Below are 22,681 nucleotides of genomic sequence, written 5' to 3'. Positions count from 1 at the left end.
TTAGGAAGAAATGTTTAAAGATAAAGACTTCTAACACTATTAAAATTTTCACTTATCCTAGAAGATCCTGAAATTAAGTTTTTTTATTCAAAGAAATATACTTCCCAGACTTTTTGGGGAAAAAATGTTAGTTTCTTCTTTGATATAATTTACAAAATGTTAGCCAAAATATAGCATTGCCCTCCACCAAGAAAGCAATTGTTAGGAAAGAGAAACAATGCATATCAATAAAAATGCAACTCAAATTTTTAGGGATCAGTCTACTTTGATCTTGAAAGAAGTCAAACACAGTAAACAATATAAATCCTTATAATTGTCATTGTTTTGATCTGTCATTTGCAGTTACTTGAAAGGCAGTAGTAATATTAAATGTTTGGCTGAAACATCATTCCTAATGTGTGAGATTTTATTTAATAAAACCTAAAAACTAATTTTATAGTTACTTTGTTCTTATTCTCTGCCCTATATTACTTTGTAAATTACTTGGAACTTGAAATATTACACACTGTTCTATGAAGGCAGGGATTGCATCTACTAGCTCTGTGACCTTGGAAGTTAGTTCTCTATGCTTCTTTCATTTGTAATATAGGGACAGTTAACTACATACAACATTTCCTGAAATAACTGAATGTGTATAAAACGCACATGGTCTGACACAGAGGGACTGCACAGTAACTTCTATCCATTGAGCTGCAACCCAGAACCCAGCACAATATTTGTGGAATGGTTAGGCTCTCTGGCCAGAACAGAACTCCACACTTAACTGTGAAAGTAACAGTTCCAACTTCAGTATAGTAATGCTAATCGATGAGACAAGGGATTAGCCTTATTATCTCCACATTAGGCGTTATCTTAACATCCACCTATTGTAAGAAAGTCAACTATCATTTATTATGGAAACCAAGAAACAGCCTGTGTATGTATAAACTATAGCCATGATGTTATGGAAAAAAACTGAAGATATCATTAGGGATTCTTGACCAGTACCCATATTTTCCGGCGTATAAGACGACCTTTGAAACGAAAAAAAAAGGCAACCGAAAATCGGGGGCAAAAGACCAAAATTGCACAAAAATTACCTGCAGATCTTGATGGCAAAGTAAGTCTTTTCTTTGAAGCGGGGGGTAGTCTTATACAGCGAATATAGGCCTAAACCTATGTTTTAACTGTAAAATTAGAGGGTTGTCTTATATGCTGGAAAATACGGTATATCTCCAATATTTTTTAATGTGATGGGTTTAATGAATATATCCTTAGAAAATGGAGTGTATATTCTGCTTAAGTGTACTATGTCCAAGGAAAGAAGTTCTGGAGAAGATGGAATTTCTAAATTTAGGCAGGCTATTGTACAAGATACTAAACCTGATTTTTTTTTTTTTTTTTTTTTTGAGGGGGGGGTTACCTAAATGTAAGCTTAAGCCACAAAAATGGTTTGGAAAATTATAGTGCTTGTTGATGGTGATGCTGAAGACAATTTTATTATATAAAAATGGTGTATGTAAAATTCCCATCACTAAAATCTGAAAGTCACAAATAACATACACCCTGTTAGTTTACTGTTGGAGAGAATGGTGATACAGAACAAAGAATGAAAGTGTCTCCCTCCTCAATCATTCTTAGACCTTTAGAGATGGATGCTCAACTATTTCCCAACCCTTCCATCCAGAGTCATCATGAGTGATAGTCTTAAAGTCCATTATCATTTAGTGTTTAAAATCTTAAATTCACAAGATTCTAAAGGCTATTATAAGCACAACACTATGACTCCTATCTCTGTCTCCCTAATAATAAACTATACTCTCTTCAATAATTTGGGGAGGAGCCTTACAATCCAAGTCCCTTCTTCAGCTCTAGTTCCTGGAATTTATTCTGAGTAAAACCAAACTCTGTTGGGCTAATCTTATTCAGACCCTGAGAAAAGAGGTACCGTACCTGGAAAAGCAACGAGGGAGTGGAGGTGTCAAGCAAAGCAGACCTGCAAGCCAGCTTTGCCTATTGAAAGTATGCTGTGTTACAAAACAGACATCTGCAATACTAGGAGTTTCCTATTTATTTCTAGAGAAAACCAGGTTTATACTGTACTTCTCTAGTCACTGCTGTTTTTGCTAGAAGAATTCTTTTCTATCCTGATCAATTCTCACCTTCTAGTGGTTTTGACAATACTTGAAGTTAAATTTCTTAGGGCTATGCTACCAAGCGATAGGTAGGCAGACAGACAGACAAATAGAAATAAGTAAAATGGGTCCCTATTAATGTTCATGGCTTTATTCCTAAGGTACCTGTTAAGCTTGTACACAAGTCTCTTGTAATTAAATCAGGCTTTAGAGGCCAAATAGTCAAGACAGATAACCTGCCTACCATTTTAAAACAAGTTATATAAACATTTAGTATTTAAACAAATGGTAAACATAAAATAGTAAAGAACATATCTCTTTCAAAAGTTGAGGGCTTTTAATTCAACAGAAAAGAGAATGAAATAATTTTTGATGAAAAAACAAACCAGGTGTTCAGTGCACAAATTTAATTTTCTCTCAAACAGCAGGATAAGGGAGACCCAAGGAATTCTCATACCCCAAAATACAAGAAACAAGACTCTGAGAATTATCTTTAACTGAAGTTTAAATCAGAGTAAGGAATACTATACATAAACATATATATGAAAAGTCTACAAATCAAGCTGTGAAAGGGGACCTATAACTAAAAGACACAGTTTCACAATAGCTCTGAAAGCATTTGCTGAAAAAGAAATTGTTATAAAGATTAAATGATAATGAATGTAAAGCTTTTAAGAAAAAAAGCATTGCTTTCTGCAATCTCTACAAAAAATAATTTTAGGAGTAGCAATTTCTACACTGGACTGTTATGATTAAAAGACTAAAAACTTTTATTAACAGCCTTTAGTAAAACAGTGCCGATTCCCTTGGCATATTACTTTTCTTGCTTATTTCCTTTTTCTTTCTCAAATGCAGCTATCTGATTAAATATATTGAGTAAATTCTGAGGTAAATTTTTTTTAGCTCCACTTTCTGAATGCTCCTTGCTACTTAACTCTTCTTCTTCTGGAGCCTCTGGTTTAATACTCTCCTCACAATTAACCTCTCTTTCATATTCTCTATGACTTTTACTTAATTGATATCTTTGCTCATGTCTATTGAAATCATGTGATCCAGAATAATTACATTTTTTATACTTTTCAACTGACTTAGAAGAGTAGTCAGAGCTTGCTGGGGAAGTGGAATACCTCATGGAACCCGGCTCCCATTTTCTATAGTACTCTCTCCTTCCATCTGTGTCTTTTTCAAATTTTCTATAACCATAATTTTTTAACTTGTCTTCTGGATTCCTACAGAAGGAATCTGAGGAATCCCTTCTATTGGAAAAATGTCTTTCATATCTATATGACTTTTCCGTTTTGCTACTACCTGCCTGAGTTTTATAGCTATTGTAAAAATCTCTTGAATCTTCAGACCTACCTCCAATATCATCCGGAATTTCAAATGAAGATGAAGAGACTGAGCATCTATCTTTCTCTTTTACCTGCTTCTTCTGATATGGTACCCTATCTTGCTTTTCCAGTAGTTTTTCCACTTCTTGTCTTTGGTTAAGAAAAGATGCTGACGTATTGGCTGGAACTGGGAAGTACTCATCTTTCCTACTCTGATCTATCTGGTCTGAGGATGCCTTAGCTGAATGCCGTTTGGAACTTCGAGAAGACTCTGAGCGATGCCTCCTATGTTTCTTATGCTTTTTGTGACCAGAAGAGGAAGAGGATGATGATGAAGAAACTGACTCATCACCAGAAGAAACACTTGAAGAGGAAGAAGTTGATTTTCTTCTTTTTTTCTTTAGCCTAAAAAAGTAGTTAATTCATCAGATGTTAAGTACAAAAATGCTTCTTAATTATCCATAAAGCTGTTAGTTCTATTTTGTTCCCCTTAAAGACTTCATAAAAAGCTGTGGCTTAGATAAACAATTATAGTAATCTTAGTTACTCTAAGATCCGCTACTTATGGGGAAAAAATACTTGTGTATACAGTTGTCACTTTAAGCAAATCCATTTCTGTTAGATACAGTGACATTTCCAACATTACCTTAAAAACAAGACCAGCCAAACACGTAAAGGAATTAAGATTTTATATCCAACCACCTCTAGAGCGTAAACTCTCTACCTCAACACTACTGACATTTTGTTGGAAGTGTAGGGTGGCAGTGTGGGGGAGGAGGGGCCCTACACCACCACTATAGGATGTCTAGCAGCACCTTTGACTGCTGCCCACTAGATGCCAATAGCACTCCACCAGTATCACAACCAGAAATGCTCCTTGGATAAAACTGTCCCCAGTTGAGACCACTGCTCTATTTCTAAAACAATTCTCCCTAAAATACATATAATTAAAATAACATTATGTATTTCAAATGTAAGGTTACAGTAATTCTTTTTTTTTACCCTCAGATTTCTAGCCTTAAAACTCCACTTTCCTTAATCTCTCAAAAATTTCTGGTACACATAATTGCTAAGAATAACTGGTTATGTTATGAAATGCTTTTATATTTTTACTTACTTTACCTCTATATGGCACTGTGGATCAACTCAGTAGTTGCTTTAAGTTAAAAAAATACTGAATGTTACAGTTTACCTTTTCTCCTCTTTTAAGAGCTTACGCAACTTTTCTGCACTTGTTTCTATTTTCTTTGTTTTCTGCTTTTCTTCCTTTTCAGCTTGTTTTTCTCTTAATTCCAAAGATTTCTTTTAGAACCCAGATATCGGAAAAAACCACATGTTAAAAATAGAAGAATGTTTAAAACCCAGTTTTCAAAAAAACCACCCCCCACCAGAAACCAAATGTAGTATACCCAAATCACCACATATCCAGCAGTAAACAAGTATTTTTAACACGTAAAAATTAATCATAAAGGTGTTTGGCATCAATCATTGGAATAGCCAGAACAGTATTGAGGACCATATTGCAGTTGGTATTCCATGAAAAAAGGGGAAGCCATTGCATTGGTACCCATAACCCAGAGTGCAAGACAGGGGGAAAAAAATAAAAGTTATTTCAAAATTTAAAGAGGACACAGATTGTAGAAATAAAATTCAAATACATTCCATTTAGGTGAATTGAGGGAGGAATCACCATGTTCAAATACAAACCATTTAAAAAATAGCACAGCCCAGTTGGACGCATGATTACATAAGAAATCATTTTCCAGTTTGAGGATGGGGATGAGCAGCACCAGATGTCACAGACACAGCAGCAACGGTCCAATTCAGAAAAAAATGCATGAGAAAACATCATCATCAGTATTACAGGAAAAGACAGTTTAAAATATCTCTCAAAAAGATTTTTAGAATTAGCTCAATTACCGTAACATCACTGAATTTTGTAACCACCAGGAAAGCTCACTATAAGGATAGTACTCAAAATCACACACCAAATGTAGGCAATTAGAATTTTCTTATAGGGCAATTTTTACTTTTGAGTACTAACAAATAAAGAAGAGGCATTGTGAAGCAATGTCAAACCCAATTAGGAAAAGCTCTATATAGAAAGAAACTCTTCATAATGCCTTAAGTATTCTACAATAATTCTCCACAGGAGAAAGTTAAGTTTTGGAATTAGTTTCAAATATCACTAAATTTCTAAGAGGAAATAAAGAATCACCTGCATATATTTATGAAGTTTCTGCAAAGCATCCTCTGCATCTTTAAAAGTCTCATCCAAATCCAAAGCTTTCTTATAGTAACTTTCAGCATTTAAAAATTTTTCTTCTTCTTCTAACCTAAATTTGAGAAGATGATTTAGGTTTTTTTTTGTAAAAATAAAAAGTCCTTAAATATACACACAGGTCTAGGGCTCATATGAGAGAACTTATTAGAAAAAAATGTGTTTAGCAAAACACATTTGTGTTACACATCTGAGTAATATCTAAACTGCAGCTTTAGACTTTTTTTTTTTTTTGTAAATAGACCATGTAAAACTATACAAAACAGAATAAAATGAAACCAAACTCACAGATACAGGGAACTGATTGGTGGTTAATAGGAGTGGGGTTGGGGGGGTGAGTGAAATGGGTGAAAGTGGTTAAAAGGTATAAATTTTTGGTTACAAGATTAAATAAGTCTTGAAAATGTAATGTACAACATGGTGACTATAGTTTATAAAACTGTACTGTATATTTAAAAGCTGCTAAGAGAAATCTTAATAGTTCTCACCACAAAAAAAAGAAGAAATGTTTATAATTATGTGTGGCGATGAATATTAACCAGACTTATTGTGGTAATTACTTTGCAGTATATACTTAGAAGATGGAGCCAAAGTAGATTTACAGTCATTCATATAAAAATAATTAACAAATAATAATGAACAAATAACTGTTTTGTGTACTCATTACTGTAAATCTACCTTTGCCCCACCCCATATTTTAAACCAGTACTTTGTACACCGGAAATAACATATTAAATGAGATATATTTCAGTTTGAAAAACAAAATAAACCCCCAACTAAAACAAATAGGAATCCATTACTGGTAACTAAAGCTATGCTGCGGGCCCAGCATTAGCATTTTGGTATAATGCATGATCAATTGATGCCCTCTGTAAATATAGTACGATCTTGACCTTTACCACAGAATTACACTGGCTGGCTTTTCCTAGAAGTTTATGAAGAATTTTCCTTTCCACAGAAATATTTTCTCAGAGTATTTGCTGTTAAGTTGGAAATCTCAACACATACATGTACACCACAACTAGCCTGTAGATAGGATCATTATCTGATGACACTCAAAAGTCTATGCTATCAAAAATCAGATTTAGAAAATTTGGTTATAAAGCAGTGAAAGGACTTTGCAATGTATTTTCAATTTTCAAAGTAGGAAAAAGTAATTACTGTAAAAGAAATTAAGAAAATCCCAATGGCTTCAAGTGGATAACTTTTGTGACAGATGGAATGTGGGAAGGGACCAAAGATGATTAACATTATGGCTTATGGTAACTGGATAGTTGGTGTTGCCATTCACTTAGTAAAAAGACACCAACATATGAGTAATAAGATAACCACACCTAAGTAGGTACTAGCTATCTCCCTAGTGAGAAAGTAAAAAGCTGCTCCAATCACTTGGATCTAAGCAGAAGTTCACATGAGTTAACAAAAACTACAAACAAAAACAAAAATCTCAATTTGGAATTCTGGTATGATCATACAAATGGGAATGAACAGCCAAATTCAAAATATGCTATTAATTATAAACTTTTAAAATTATTAAAGTTGTTAGCAAATTACTTATATTTAACATACATTCCTTCAAAATATTTTATAAATTAGACCAGTCTATTAGTCATTAAATATTTACAATACTTAATGAGTAACATAAGATATAGGATTTGCTCTTCCATTTAATCTGCAGTTTGTGGTTTTTACTGGACAGAGTAGAGCAATAAACTGAATATAACAGTGAAACCTTTTTTATAATTAACAACAGGAGCTCTCAATTAATATTTCTGATACTTTTCTACTAAAATGATTAAATGAATTAGAAATTAAATTCTATTAAAATTTCTAGTGTATGTTCAGGAAAAGAATATGTACCTAATTTCTTGTACCTTTACATTTACATTTCTATGTAATGAGAATAGGCATATAGGACAATAAACTCAAATCACAAATATATTGAATTAGAATCCCAGTAATAAGAAAAAAAATGACTAGAAAATTTAAAGAGGACTATACTTAAAAAACATTGTCAACCAAATTCGAAACTAAGAATGGTCTGAATTGAGTTAAAGACGCTATTTCCTTATATTAAGATCTTATAGTAGTTGGTTGAACAGCGGACCTATACTACTGAACAAAGTCTGACACTTACTGCCCTCCTCTTTCTACAAGTGTCTGGCAGAGGTATTTTCTTGCATTCCTGTGAGTTGGACAGTTTTCCAATGCAAGTTCAAAGTCTTCTATTGCTTTGTTCAGACTTCCTTTTGTTGCGTATCTGGAGATATGAAACAAAGTAAGAAATTTATCTTGTGGGGTATGTATAAATCTTGTGCTCATTCACCTTGTAAATATTCCTTAAAACCCCCAATCCACTTACAATGCTCCGCGAGCTACCAAAGCTTCCACATTTTGTTTGTCTATTTCCAGAGCCTTATTGTATTCATTCATAGCATCCACGTGGCGCCCTACTTTAAAATAGTCAACTCCAATCTTCACACTAAAAAGATAGTTGTAAAGTATCACAAGCATTTCAGAGTATCAAAACAAAATGTTAGCATGGGTAAAATTTTAAAGCAAATCAAATTTGGCTAATATTCAGTCTTCTATACTCGCCAAATGCCTAAATGCATTCTGCTGTTGGATAGGTTTGTAACAAATTTTAGGAAATCTAGTTATCAATATACCAATTTCTTTTGAAAAAAAAAGAATTATGATGTTGGCTAAAACTTAAGTCTGTTAAGTTTACAACATAACACCATTTACACCTATAAGAAAGCTAATGTCAAAAACTCGCTTTAATTCATTTATAAACAAACTTGGTCTTAATGATGACATAAGACTTCCTTGCCTTACCCTAACCTTTTATGCCAGATAATTCAATAGTTGAAAGACAAAGTCTTCATACCATTTTAAAGCCCAAGATGAAGACTGTTTCTTCCTTAATGCAGAAGCAAAATCATCTTCAGAGAAATTTTTGCTATTAAAAAAAAAAAAGTCAAACCATATAAATATTTTTGTAATTATTGTTTACTGCCTGACAGAAAACAACACTGAAAAAGTGAATTTCAAGCAAGAAATTTGTATTCCATTTACAAAAGAAATTTCTTGAATTCTCAGGAATGACATTATTCTTAAACATTATTTTTCTTTAGGGTATACACAAAATTCTTATAAATGTTCTAAATCTTTCTCTATTTGGTCACCTGGTACAATTCTAATTACTGATAATAACTTAGTTCCAGAAGGAGACAGGATCACCTACGTAGTTCATTCAACCTTTGTCATATTTGCTGCCACTAGACTTGGTATAGTTCAATATATCCCTCAGTCACGCCACCTTGGAGCTCTGCACCATTCAATACCTTCTCACTTAATACAGTGTTTCCCCAAGTGTGGTACATGTACCCCCAGGGGTACGGGAAGAGTTTGGTGAGGATATGCACTGCACCGTGCTTAGCTGCGCCTAATACATCCATTTTTATTTATTTTTGACGAGGGGTACTCAGCGTTACGAAAATTATAGAAGGGGTACACATATGTCAAAAGTTTGGGAAACATTGACTTAATTGAATAATACTGATTTACTATACCTTTGTAGACCTCTCATTAAAGATGGTGGATTAGATTCATCTATTCCTAATTTTCCTAGGAGGAATTCAACTACTCCTGGATTAGCAAATCCCAAGGAACTTTGCATGATATTGTCATAGGATTCCAAAGAATTGCTATTTAGTTCAACACTCCTCCTTAAGAAAAACAAAAAATGAAAAAAAAATAAATATAATTAGCATGTCCACTTCTGTTAAAGATATAAAATTATCACATGAGGTTTAAATACTTATACTATAATTTGTACATGAAAGTGTGGCAATATCATTACTAGGTTCCTTTTATAAAGTTTGAAGATTTAAGGACATAAAAATATGTGAGCATACTTTGAAATAAGAGAAATTAAAATTTTACTTTGTTGTTAGAAGTTGGACTTAGAAGTCAAGAAACTGTCTTAATGTAGAAAAATTACCTGTAGTACAAAGGAAGCTCTTCAGAACTAATTACACCTAATTTAATACCAGATAGGTTCGATGGAAGAGATGAGCTATACAGAGATACTGCAAGCTTTTCATGATATCTGTCAATATCCTTGATTCCAGCTTAAAAAATAAGAAAAGTAAGCTGATTAGTAAGAAAATGCAAACAAACAAAAATCCTTTCAAACACACTATTCTTATTAAACTACATTTTCAAAATTAAAAATATCTGACAAATGTTACTTTTCTATTAATACAATATGATGGAATTGATTACCTCGAATGATATCACCAGTTTGGTAATACGATAAAGGATCCCCATGGTTACTGTGAGAAGGCACATCTCTTAATGGACAAAGAGCCTGCAATGAGAAGTATTTTAAAACAACAGACTTCCTATTCATTGGTGAAAAGGGTATTCCTTTATCCTACTTGTTAAGTATAAACAGCTAACAGTTAATATAACCTTAAAAAAATTAACACCCTAAAGTCTAAATTTTATTTATTTATTTATTTATTTTTAAAATATATTTTATCGACTTTTTACAGAGAGGAAAGGAGAGGGATAGAAAGCCAGAAACATTGATGAGAGAGAAACATTGACCAGCCGCCTCCTGCACACCCCCCACCAGGGATGTGCCCGCAACCAATGCACATGCCCCTGACCGGAATCGAACCCGGGATCCTTTAATCCGCTGGCTGACGCTCTACCCACTGAACCAAACCAGTTTCGGGTAAAGTCTAAATTTTAGTAAGGATTTAAATTATAAGTCATTTCTGTGTCCAAACACAAACAATTTTTTTTTTGAGTCAGTTCAAAAACTAAAATCCCATAAAATTTGCTATTAGTTTTAGGAACAAAATAGGAGTGTGTATGATAAAGCAAAAAGATATTTTACACTTGTTAAAAATGAAACAAAAATTTGTCCACTGTGAGAATTCCAATGAAAATGAAATATGAATTCTCCCAAGTGTATGTCCAGTCTGTGATATCTTCTGCTTTTCTTCATTTTCATCTGCCTTGATAGACAGCAAGTATCAAACCCTTTAAAGTGACATATTATTTCAAATTCAGGACTAGTTATCTCAGGCAAAGTATCTCATAATATATACATCATGTTCAATTACAGCAAAGATATAAGTAGGCCAGGAATTCATTTCTAAATTATCCATATTCAAGAATGTAATGCCAAATACTAAGAACATGTTCAGTTAGAAAAATAAATAAATAAGTGCCCAAATATCAATCTCACCATACCCATTGGCATCTCTCTTTAACATTTGATAAAGGACCCTACCACTGCCAACCAAGGAGACCAAAAAAACTCCCAAAATCAGAAATGGAGGTGTAACTTTCACTGTTAAGAATTTTTAAAAAAGAAAATGGTACTTTTTCTCTAATTAAAATATTTAATTTTCAAAACTGTCAGCAGGGTACAGTTAAGTACAACTGGATGAAAAGGCATAATTCTTTTTATTATTGCTGTCAGGTTCTTTCTCTTCTTTTTCCCACCACCCTTTATCCCCTCAAAGCCCTCTTCCCCCGAACCCCCACCCCCAATCACCACACTGAGTTCTCTCTTCCCCCTCAATCAATCCAGTCCTCTGGCCCTCCACCTGAGCTGTCTGCTTGCGCTCTCTGAGTCTATATTTTGTTTGGTAGATCACCTTGTTCGTTAAATTCCACATATGCAGCCCTAGCCGGTTTCGCTCAGTGGACAGAGCATCAGCCTGGGGACTGAAAGGTTCTGGGCTCGATTCTGGTCAAGAGCACATACTACCTGTGTTGCTGGTTCGATCCCCTGTAGGGGGAGTGTAGGAGGCAGCTGATCAATGATGTTAAAAAAATTCCACATATGCAAAACAATAATTCTTTCACTGAAGCGACTCAAAGACAGAAGCAATCAAGTGACTGAAAAGTGAATAACTTACTGTGATTTCCAAGTGAGATATATCTCTCATGATGCCACTGCCTAAACAAATCAACACCATGAAAAACCCAAATTCCCGAATGGAACTAATTCTTCCAATCACTATATCTCCACGCTCAATATCTCGGAAAAACAGCTCTCTCTGATCCATACTAGGTATTTCCATGAATTGCTCTAACGGTGGCATGACTGCATAAGAATCTGGGGGGAAAAAAATGATTAACAACATTACAAAGCATAGTTTTGTGTTCTGTTTTATCCGAATGAAGTACTGTTAGAATAACCGCAATCAAATGATTTTTAAAGACACAGCTCACCTTCACCGTCTTCATTAACTTCAGGAGTTGCAGGTGCATCTGATTTCCACGAAAGTGCAAAAAGCAGATCCGCCTTTTTGGAAATGAATTTTTGTATTTCAGCGTTGTCGACTCTCTTCTCTTTTCTAAAGACACCAATAACAAAATTTATGGAGACTACGTTTATTTGCAAAACCTTTCAGTACGTCCAAGCATCTGCTCAAAGCTTTTTCATCGCCCAATCGGGTCCATCCTAAATCCCAGCCCATACATTATCAAAGAAAAAGTTTTAACCCTCACTGGCCAGTCGGGTTGTTGGATGTCGGGGAAACTTCCAAGAGTGATGCCCGCAGCCCCAGACACAAAAGCCGGAGGGATTTTAGCGAAAGAATCTGCACCTCTGCTAGGCAATTACCAGGGAAATAAAAGTTCAGCCTGCATTCCGCAAGACCCTCACACCAGAAGCGCGGACCCTCCGCCATCCAGCCCTCTGCACAGTCCTCTGTGCCATCTCCCAGGCGCCGGCTCCTTCCGGACTCACCGCCCGGCTGTGGCAGCGGAGCCCCGAGCCGAGTCCCCACCCCCGTCTGGGAGGTTCGCTGCGGCTTCATTACCTGCCTTGCCCTGGCTGCTGGGGCGGCGGGCCCCGGGCAGGCTCAGCCGTCGACCCCAGGAGGCTCCGGAAGTGAGGGTTGTCCAGCTGCTCGCTGCGGAGCAAGGACAGCAAGGACGGCCCGTGGTAATTCAGCGACTGCCGCAGGAGGTCGCGGTCCATGGTTAGGGAGTGCAGGGCTCCACGACCCGTGTGCCCGCTCCTCCACGAGCCCCGTGGTCCCAGGGGCCGAGCCAGCAGCCCAGCAGCCGCCGGAAGCACGCGTCACGGCCACTCTCTTGAAGTTGTCTCCCGGAAGTATTACTGCCGCTGCCGCAGGTCTCGCGAGATGGAGCGCGACTACGGGAGCCGGAAGGATTGGGCTGGGCATTTCCGGCGCCAAGTTTCTGCCAGGGGCCCCGAAGTAGTCCTGTGTGTGACAAGGATCCTTAAAAAAAAAAAAAAAAAAAAAAAAAAAAATTCCGAGCTGTTATTCTTCCATCGCAATGGCCCGAGCTCTAACCTAGGGTAAATGGTAATTCGCCCGTTAATGTAGTGAGACGCGTCTGAGTGCGAGTGCCCCAAACAACAGGTGAGAACTCGGAAGGTTCTTCCTCTCAAAGACTCGCTGGATAAATCACTATTTACGTCTCAGGCGTAACCGCCCTAAAACCACTGCTGTGGGGGCTCTCCTGATAGGTTCAAGGGCAGAAGAAGGAAACACAGTAATATTTATTAAGCTCTGAATTTGTGTCCTCCATCCATAGCCCATTCACTGTTGGTTATGGTGTTAGCGCCAACTTAAAACTAGAATGACTTTTTAATGCCTAAACCTGTGAACAAATGCTTTGGTTTGCATTTTATCTAAGTGATTTCTCAAAGTATAGTGCCTAGAAGATGTACTTAAGGTGTTGTGTACACTACAGTAAATATAGGGGTTTTTTTTTGTGTGTTTTTTTTTTTAATTCAAGTGATTTTCAAAGGTAATGGTGACCTATTGACTCAAGAACCTAACCACTTATCTCATATACTTTCATTTAAAACATTGAGGAAACAGGCCCAGAGAATCTCAGTAAATTGATCAATGTCATCTAGCTGGTAAAAGGTAGAGTTAGGACTCTTCACAAGCAGAGTTGCTGGAGAGTTAAGTTTATTGTATAGAACAGGGGTGGAGAAACTTTTTTCTGCCAAGGGCCATATGGATATTTATAACATCATTCCCGGGCCATGCAGAATTATCCACTTTAAAATTAGCCTTCTGTTTTGGTCAAACATTTAATTAACTCACCCCTAATGCCTTGTCAGGGCCAGACCAAATGATTTCAGGGGCCTTATACGGCCCGTAGGCTGGATGTTTCCCATCCCTGATACAGAAAGACTATAATTTTGAGAATAAATTTTATTTCAATATAAATTTGTTGGATAGCTCATTTGGTTAGAACATTGTCCCAATATGCCAAGGTTGCAAGTTAAAACCCTGGTCAGGCCACATACAAGAATCAATTACTGAATGTACCGTTTCCTCGAAAATAAGACGTTGTCTTATATTAATTTTTGCTCCCAAAGATGCGCTAGGTCTTATTTTCAGGGGATGTGTTATTTTTCCATGAAGAAGAATATGATACACATTTATTGTTAAATGAAAATAAAGGAAATTTATTACCTGTATATGGTACCGTAGTACAGTAGCTGTCAAAACAAACCAGACAAACTGTGAATCCTACAATATCAAGAATTTACTCATTTATTCAATGACAATCATGTCATCATCTTCTGGAACATCATTATAACAATCCAATTCCTGAATTTCCTGGTGAATTTCTTGTGAATCCATTTCTTTCAGAATCAGTGGACCAAATCTCTCATGTTTAGCCTAGGGGGCCCTTATTTTCGGGGGATGCCTTATATTTCACTCAGAAGGAAACCTGTAAGTAGGTCTTATTTTCGGAGGATGTCTTATTTTCAGGGAAACACGGTATATAAATGGAACAACGATTCTCATCAATAAAAATATCTATTGTTAACATCTAAAGATATTTTTGAACATTTTCTTAAAATGGGTACACTTGATTTCATTCCTAAGTACATAGTGAAAGATGTTTAGATTACACATTTGCTACCATTTAAAGTAGTTACTTGTATTCTGTTTAAAGTTCTTATTCAGGGTCATCCAGAGTTTACAAAAGGAAGAATGAAGAATACTAAATGGAAAATATGGCTAGATCAGCCAAAAATCCATATTCATTTTTAAAGAAATAACTTAAACTATGAACTCTTCTGACAAGGGTTTGTATATTTTTATCTAATAGTCTTTGTTTGAAGGGATTCCACCACCTTATATTTTTATTTTTCATTTCAAGGACTTCAAAAGAAAAACATTGTCAGTTTAATATTTATCCACATGAGGGTGCCATAAGATCATGTAGGTATCAAATTTTCTAAGGTTTACAAGAAAACCTATTGCCAACTAAACAGGGATTTGTAAATTACCATATAGAATCATTTAAAGACAATTGTGTCTCTTATACCTTCATTTTTTAGTTACTTTTAACTGTCTTGAGGATATTATTTTAATGTAAATCAGTTCATATTTCACTGCCTAGGATTGATTTGTTCAGTAATTTTGAATTACTTTTTCTAAGAGAAAAGATCCTGTACAATGCCAGGGCAGAGAATGGGTCAAGTTCTTGGCGCATTTGCATCATAATCCATGTATCATGAACAGCATACATAACACTTCCAGAGATGTCCAATGCTTAACTATACACATTGCCCATTATCAGCCAGCCATTTCCCCCATGTTTTTCTTTGTTTACATAAAGGATTTGGAAATACTATGAGGATATTTTAGAACAAATTCATTATGATTGTTGAAAAATACAGTTTAAAGACTTATGGTAATGCTCACATGGAGTACGTCAGTGTGCTTATTTCAGTACTTTGTCATGACTGCTTATGAAGATTCAAACTTACAAGCTTCTTAGAGTCCCATTCTGTGGAAATGCCTGAGAATACTATTGTCAGGGAACATTTCAGGATTATAACCTATAAAAATTGATAGTTTAATTGATGTTAAATAAATGGTATTTCTTGTTCCTGCATTCTAGGTTGGTTTGATACCCATTTTTTTAATGCAATGTGGACATTTCTTTGAGAAAGTGATTGATACTTTTTAAATTATTAAACAGTAACTCCTTGTTATTTTATTGATGACAGAACCAAAGGAGAATTTCAAAGCTAGGAATGTAGTATTGGTTTAGTTTATTGCTCTCCTCCATTGGAAGATCCAGCATATCTGTGTAAATATTTAACTTTGATCCTACCCAGTTTAGGTATCACATTTGCTTATTGGTAGACATAGAATGGTCAAATTCCCAAATACAATTGTTCCAATTAATGAATTTATTCAGCAAATATTTGTTGAGAGTTCTACACTGTTTCAGATGTTAGAGATAAAATAGTAAAAATATACACTAAGATTCCTGCTTTCATAAATCTTACATAGTGGCCATGTCTGGAGACAGACATGAGCAATAATCATAGTAAGTGAGTGATATATTAGAAGGTGATAAATACTGTAGAAAAAGAAGTAAATCAGGGTAAGGGGGCATTCTTTAGTACAGAAGGTTGGATGTAATAGTTTTAAAATAGAATGCTCAGCGCAGGTCTCATTGAAGATGACATTTGAGCAAAAATGTTAAAGAAGTAAAGGAATTAATCCTTAAACCAATTTGGGAGAAAAGAGTTCCCAGGCAGAGGGAACAGTTGGTACCAAGATCCTAAGGCAGAGAGGCATTGAGGAACTGCAAGGAGGACTGGCAGAAACAGCATGGAAGTGCAGGGTTTGTAGGCTATTAGAGGAACTGGGCTTTCACTTTTAGTGAAATGGGAGTCAATACAGGATTTTATGTATATTCTCCATATATATATTATATACTAGAGGCCCAGTGCACGAAATTCATGCGGGGGAGGAGGGGGGAGTGGTGGTGGTAGTGGTCCTCTCAGCACAGTCTACACCCTCTCCACTCTGGGACCCCTCAGAGGACGTCCCTCTTACAATCCAGGACTGCTGACTCCTAATTGCTTGCCTGCCTGCCTGGTTGTCCCTAACAGCCTCCCCTCCCTTGGTGGCCCCCCTCCCTCCCCCCACCTGCCAGCCTGATCACTCCCAACTTCCCCCCTCCCTGTCAGCTATTCAGTCATTTGGTTGTCCCTCACTAACCCCTCTGCCAACCTGATCATAGACAGCCATCTTGTTAGGGTATGAGGGTTAATTTGCATATTACCTCTTTATTATATAGGATTATAGACATTTATAAATATACAGATAACTACTGTTTTTGAAGCAGCTTTCAAAGATTTTTAAAAACTTTCTTAATGTAGAAATCCAGTATGTAAAACAGATAATGAACTATTCTTGTTGAGTCTGTGACAAGAAGATACTGAACCCAATTTATTACTTCCTTACGCACCCCCCACCCCTGCCTATTTATGCACACACTGATAGATAGCTGTAGAGGTTCCTTTAAGGAATATCTCAGATTTGTTAACAGACTATTTCTTCAGAGAGGTTTCAATATCATTGATTGTGTTTCAGCTTGTTATAATCATACTAAGTGCATGAAATTCATGCACTTGTGAGGGGTCCCTAACCACAGCCTGCCCCTCTCACAGTCCAGGAGCCCTCAGGGGATGTCCTACTGACAGCTTAGGCCCACTTCCCCTGGGGAGTAGGCCTAAGCCACAGTCTGGCCTCCTTCTGCAGGAGGTGATTGGGTGATCAGGGGAAGGCATCATCCCCATCACCCTGCTGCTGCCACTGCCGACCACTGCAGCCACCAAGGTGTTTTCATCAACATGGACTCCAGTACTTTCACCATGAAAAAATGATAACTTTCTTTAGGCATTTTCAAGATATCTCTTTCATAGGATATGACTCTTCCTTCCTTCCTTCCTTCCTTCCTTCCTTCCTTCCTTCCTTCCTTCCTTCCTTCCTTCCTTCCTTCCTTCCCTTCTTCTTTCTTTTCCTCACCTGAGGATATTTTTCCATTGATTTTTAGAGACCGTGGAAGAGAGAGGGAAAGACAGAGAGGAACATCAATGTGAGAGGGACACTTTGATAGGTTGCTTCCTGCATGAGCCCTGACCTGGGCCCTGGCCAGGGAGGAGCCTGCAACCTAGGAACATGCCCTTGATCAGAATCGAACCTGGACCCTGCGGTCCGCAGGCCGAGGCTCTATCCACTGAGTCACACCGGCTAGGGCAGGATATGACATTTTTCAATCCTCCAGCATCAGAACTTTGTTTTTTCCTCCATGAATAAGGTGGAGGAAAAAACCCTAGATCACCTTCTTGGATTCTTATTATCCAAGTTACCAAGAACACTGTGAGTGGTGTTCAAGGAGCTTAACCAATGAGCTGTAAGAAAAGGTGTTTCCTCTGTAGCTCATGCACAGAGGTGGGACTGCTGGTATGCTATCTCCCAGAAATGCAGGCCCCCTTGTGTGTTGAGTCTCTTCTCTGGGCCCATCTGCGCGTGCAGCCTCCTCCTGAGCCAGTCGTGACTGTTATGGGTGCCTCAGCTAATTTGCATGTTACCTCTCTCTTTCTCATTCTCATTTTCTCTTTCCCTCTTTCTCTCTCTCTCCCTCTCTCTCTCTCTCTCTCTCTCTCTCTCTCTCTCTCTCTCTCTCTCTCTCTCTCTCTCTCTCTCTCTCCTTTTCTCTCCTTCTCTTTCTCTCTCTTTCTATATATATATATATATGTGTGTGTGTGTGTGTGTGTATACTGTTATGGGTGTCTCAGTGCACAGCATTTGTGCCGTGGGGGGCGGGGTCCCTCAGCCCGGCCTGCACCCTCTCACAGTCCCAGACCCCTTGGGGGATTTCTGACTGTTGGCTTAGGCTTGCTCCCCAGGGAAACATCCCCCGAGGGGTCCTTAGCCCTGCCACTGGGGTGTGAGAGGCTCCTGCCACTGCCGCTGCATTCGCCAGCTGTGAGCCTGACTTTTGGCTGAGTGGTGCTCTCCCAGTGGGAGAGCACTGACCACCAGAAGGCAGCTTCTGTGTTGAGTGTCTAACCACTGGTGGTCAGTGCACATCATAGTGACCAGTCATCCCACTGTTCGTTCGATTTGCATATTAATCTTTTATTATATAGGATATTCTAATCATTTTTTCTATGTCTATACATATTCACTCTGGAATTAGGAATTTCTCAAACTCATAATTTGCATGCACGTGCACACACACACACACACACACACACCACACACTCTGCTTATATCCATTATCATAGATGGTAATTCTTTTGTATTACACGTTGATCCTTTCTAATAAATTCATATAAACCCCTTTATGATCTGGTCTTCAAATATACTACCTCATTTCAACCCTATCCATTAGTTATCTGGATTCAACTGTACAGTCTATAGATTTTCTGATATTTTCTAAAAACTTCAAGTTTTTCTCAGTTCAGAATATTTATTTGCTGTTTACTGATATATTCTTTCCTCTCTTTTATTTTCTTTTTATCTTCAGGTGTCAGCCTAAAGGTGACCTCTTCTATCCCACAGCACTCCATTTATTTCCATCATAACAGGTATCATAATTTATTTTCCTATTGATTATCTGTCTTCCCCACTAAAATATAAGATCCAGAAGTAAAGACCATATCTGTCTTGCTCATGACTGTACTCAATAACTAGTTCAGTATCTGAAACATATCAGGTACTAAATAAATATGTGTGGGTGGATAAATGACAGTGTACAAATATTAACATGTAGATATCATACTTAGAGTGAGGATGACACATATGTCACATATATGGCAAGCAAGACTTAATTAACTGGGATGCATAGAAGGAACTTGTAAATAAATTCCAGTTTTGGGCAGTGGGACCATATCTTGGCTTGGGAGGTAGTTATGGCAAATAAAACATGTAATTTGAAAATTATAGCAACAGACAAAATGTGGTATTTCAAAAAAGTAGTCCATGTTGTTGGTTCAACTTGGATTAAAAGTGCTTTCTGGATGGTTGCAGGGAGCATGGTAATGGAATTCCAGAAGCAGATGGGATGATTTTCTTTTTTAAACTGTGAAGGTATTTTTTTCCTATGAGCTTAAATATGAGTTAAATTATGTGACAGCTATTATAAAAAAGCAAATGTAATTTTCTCTCTCTCTTTATTTTTCATCTCTGGCTTAAATTTGTTTTTTGTCTTTTATCTTTTGTTAGTTGTTGTTGATCTCATTGTATCTGGAACAGTTTCTGTGGAGTTCTGTGTAATTTGGAATATATCTGCATATTTGATATATTAATCAGGATTATTCAGAGGAACAAAATCATAGGATCTCTCTCCCTCTCTCTCTCTCTCTCTCTCTCTCTCTTTTTCTCTCTCTCTCTCTGTGTGTGTGTGTGTGTGTGTGTGTGTGTGTGTGTAAAGAGATTTGTATTTAAGAAATTGGCTCACGTGATTATGGAAGCTGGAAGTCCAAAATCTGCAGGGTGAGCTGGCAGGCTGGAAACCCAGGAAGAGCAGATTTTGCAGTTTAAATCTGAAGGCCATCTGCTGGCAGAATTCCCATTGCTCCAGAGAGGTTGGTCTGTTTTTATTCAGGCCTTCAAATGATTGAATGAGGCCCAAACACATTGTGGAGGGCATTCTGCTTTACTCAAAATCCACCAATTTAAATCTGACTCTCAAACCAAAACACCCAGAGTAATGTTTGACTACATATCTGGGCACCAAGGCCCAGCCAAGTTGACACGTAAAATTAACCATCACAATTGTGGTGTACTTTGATGCCGCATTTTAAGATACTGAAGCTTATTTGGAGCAGTACAAACCATGATGGCAAAGCAACTACTTCTATAATAACAAGCAAAACCAAACATAATCATATTAGGAAAGATTTTTTTTTCCTGTGACCATTAGACCTTTTATTAGCTGGTGATCCAGAATTTATTGTATTCATTTTCATTGGCACCATGGTGACTGGCATAGATATGAGAACTGCAATTTATTCATTCACCTGTTTATTAAGTATCTCTGAGATACTCTGTTTTTTGAGTATCTCTTTGTGCCAAGCACTTGTAAGTGCTTGGAGTTAAGTGACGAACAAGTCATATAAACACCCTAATTGAAAAAAAGATAGCATGAATGCTTATTGTTGATGTTTGGTTTTTATCCTGATGAATTTTTCTTAGTTCTATACCTATAAATTTAAATATGAAAGAAAAATTGATTTTTTCAGCTTTTATCAGTTTCACAGATAAAAGAACTAGTACCCTTGTTAAGATGTAAAGATTTAGAGAAGAATAAAATTCACAATAGTATAATATAATTTCACAATAACAAATATCATCTCATTGATTATCTCTGTATAATTAAAAATTTCCCAGCCTTTGCCATTGTCTCCTACTTCTGGCAAAATTAAAGATAACATATCTCTGTAGCAAGAAATTAACTAGTGGGATAGGACTCAATAAAATACATGTTTATATCATTTACTTGGAAATTTGTGTTATGGAATTAGCACAAATCTCTTTCCCAGTATTCATAAAGTTGAATTTTGAGTGTTCTTATGATAGATTCTATTAAGAAGATTAAGAACAAATATGTTTTATAAAAGAAATGCTAAGTGGATTGACAACATATTGGTGCTGAAATTTTCTGGTCAAATTCTGTATTTATTATACACCCCCCCCCCCCCCCCACACACACACCAGTAGCCCTTTGCACGAAATCATGTGCCAGTAGCTCACTGCCTCCCTCCAATAGCTCTCTGCCCACTGTCCCACACTCCTGTAGCTCCCCTCCCCTTTCCCTCCTTCATGGCTTGCTGCCCTGACCCCTCCTCTAGCTCTCTACTGACTGCTTGTAGCTCGATGCCCTACCCTCCTGCTGATCCTTCATGGCATAATGAACATTTGCATATTACATCTTTATTATATAAGATATTTTTCAAACATTGATGCTTTACTTTGTCTCAGAACTCATGTGAGACTTTCTAGCATGCTTGTACACCCTTTAAATTTTCCTCAAGCTCTATCATAAGTGTTCATTTTAGCTTCTCCTAAGTTCCATGCAAGACCCATGTGACACATTTTGTTCTAAGGCTAAGCCGTATCACATCCATTCTAAAGTCTTGGAGGAAACCATGAAAAATCTTTTAGATCTTTCTCACTGTAGCCTCTGTTTACCCTCTTTGTAGTGCATTATATTTTATTTTCCTAAGGCCATTCAGTGTGCAAACCCAAGCTCCCTATCTTGTCTTTGACTGTAGGCTTCTATGTTATTAAAGTCTGATACTCTTCAATTTTGTTAGAAAAGAGAAGTTAATCCTTTCTTTTTTTCTCCAGGAAGTTGCTTTTTCTTTGTTCTTCAAGAAATATTTTTTAGGTCTCATCTTCCTGTTTCACAGTAATTTCTCTTTTGTCTTATTTTGTGAATCAGTCTTCTAGCCCTGTCTCTCTACATTGCATATCTAGATTATAGTTACTATTGTAGTGATACAATTTGACTCTACAAAATAGTTTACATATCTATGACAATTAAGGATAAGGTATGACAGTATGATTTATGAATTACTATTTTTTTTCTGGTCAAAATAATTAAATGGAGATCTCCTCACTTGGGCACAATCATAGAAGGATGCTCATTATCTTAGGGCTTGCCATAATAGTAGATATTGAGAAAATCAAAAGCCTTGACTTTTACTTTCAGCAATTACTGATTAACTAGTGCTAGACTGACCTTTCCAAAATAAACACTCCCCTCCCTCCTGGACAAAATATATGAAACTAGAATTTTCAGACAATGTATAACAGGTAATGCAGGGCTGCAATGTTTGAGAGAAGGGAATTAAGGTAGATATGTCCTAAAATTGCCTAGTATTATGGCTGGAGAACTTATTGGACAATGGTGCACAGAGGAGGAACCCAGACAGAGTATGGCCACCTTGCTGAGCAAGAAGATAGATATGAAAGTTTAGGGAGGGTTAAGCAACTGGAATATATGGGGCAGAGGACCAAAGAGAAGGGAGCTAATAAAGAAAAGAAAGCCATAAATTTGCATTGAATAATAAACTATATATGTGTAGGGTGAGACTCTATAAGACC

General features: G+C 36.8%; 1 protein-coding gene across 5 annotated transcripts; it reads right to left on the bottom strand.

Moving 5' to 3' along the window:
• Window positions 1-1,805: 1,805 nt before the first annotated feature.
• TTC14 (tetratricopeptide repeat domain 14) lies at window positions 1,806-12,873 on the bottom strand. Of its 5 annotated transcripts, XM_036445455.2 has the most exons (12): window positions 12,581-12,873; window positions 11,988-12,112; window positions 11,672-11,871; window positions 10,017-10,101; window positions 9,733-9,862; window positions 9,302-9,457; window positions 8,617-8,688; window positions 8,089-8,208; window positions 7,864-7,986; window positions 5,664-5,781; window positions 4,638-4,747; window positions 1,806-3,850 (listed from the first exon to the last, which is right to left on the bottom strand). In XM_036445455.2, exons 1-12 carry the CDS (start codon window positions 12,739-12,741, stop codon window positions 2,929-2,931), a joined length of 2,322 nt encoding a protein of 773 aa, XP_036301348.1. In that variant the 5' UTR covers window positions 12,742-12,873; the 3' UTR covers window positions 1,806-2,928. The 5 variants fall into 5 exon arrangements, 4 of the variants coding, with proteins under 4 accessions (XP_036301348.1, XP_036301351.1, XP_036301349.1 ...); XM_036445458.2 differs by lacking the exon at window positions 7,864-7,986; XM_036445456.2 differs by lacking the exon at window positions 8,617-8,688.
• Between the last annotated feature and the right edge of the window lie 9,808 nt (window positions 12,874-22,681).

The sequence above is a fragment of the Pipistrellus kuhlii genome, unplaced genomic scaffold (assembly GCF_014108245.1).
Source record: "Pipistrellus kuhlii isolate mPipKuh1 unplaced genomic scaffold, mPipKuh1.p scaffold_m20_p_2, whole genome shotgun sequence".
Classification (NCBI taxonomy): domain Eukaryota; kingdom Metazoa; phylum Chordata; class Mammalia; order Chiroptera; family Vespertilionidae; genus Pipistrellus; species Pipistrellus kuhlii.
This window is presented reverse-complemented; position numbering and strand designations above follow the sequence as displayed.

Coding starts and splice junctions, on each gene's coding strand:
- TTC14 (XM_036445455.2), bottom strand. CDS start 12,741: ATGGACCGCGACCTCCTGCGGCAGTCGCTGAATTACCACGGGCCGTCC. Junction 8,689..9,301: donor TTAATGAGAGGTCTACAAAG/GTATAGTAAATC, acceptor TTTTTTTAATAG/CAAAAATTTCTCTGAAGATG. Junction 3,851..4,637: donor CTCTTAAAAGAGGAGAAAAG/GTAAACTGTAAC, acceptor CTACTTTTTTAG/GCTAAAGAAAAAAAGAAGAA.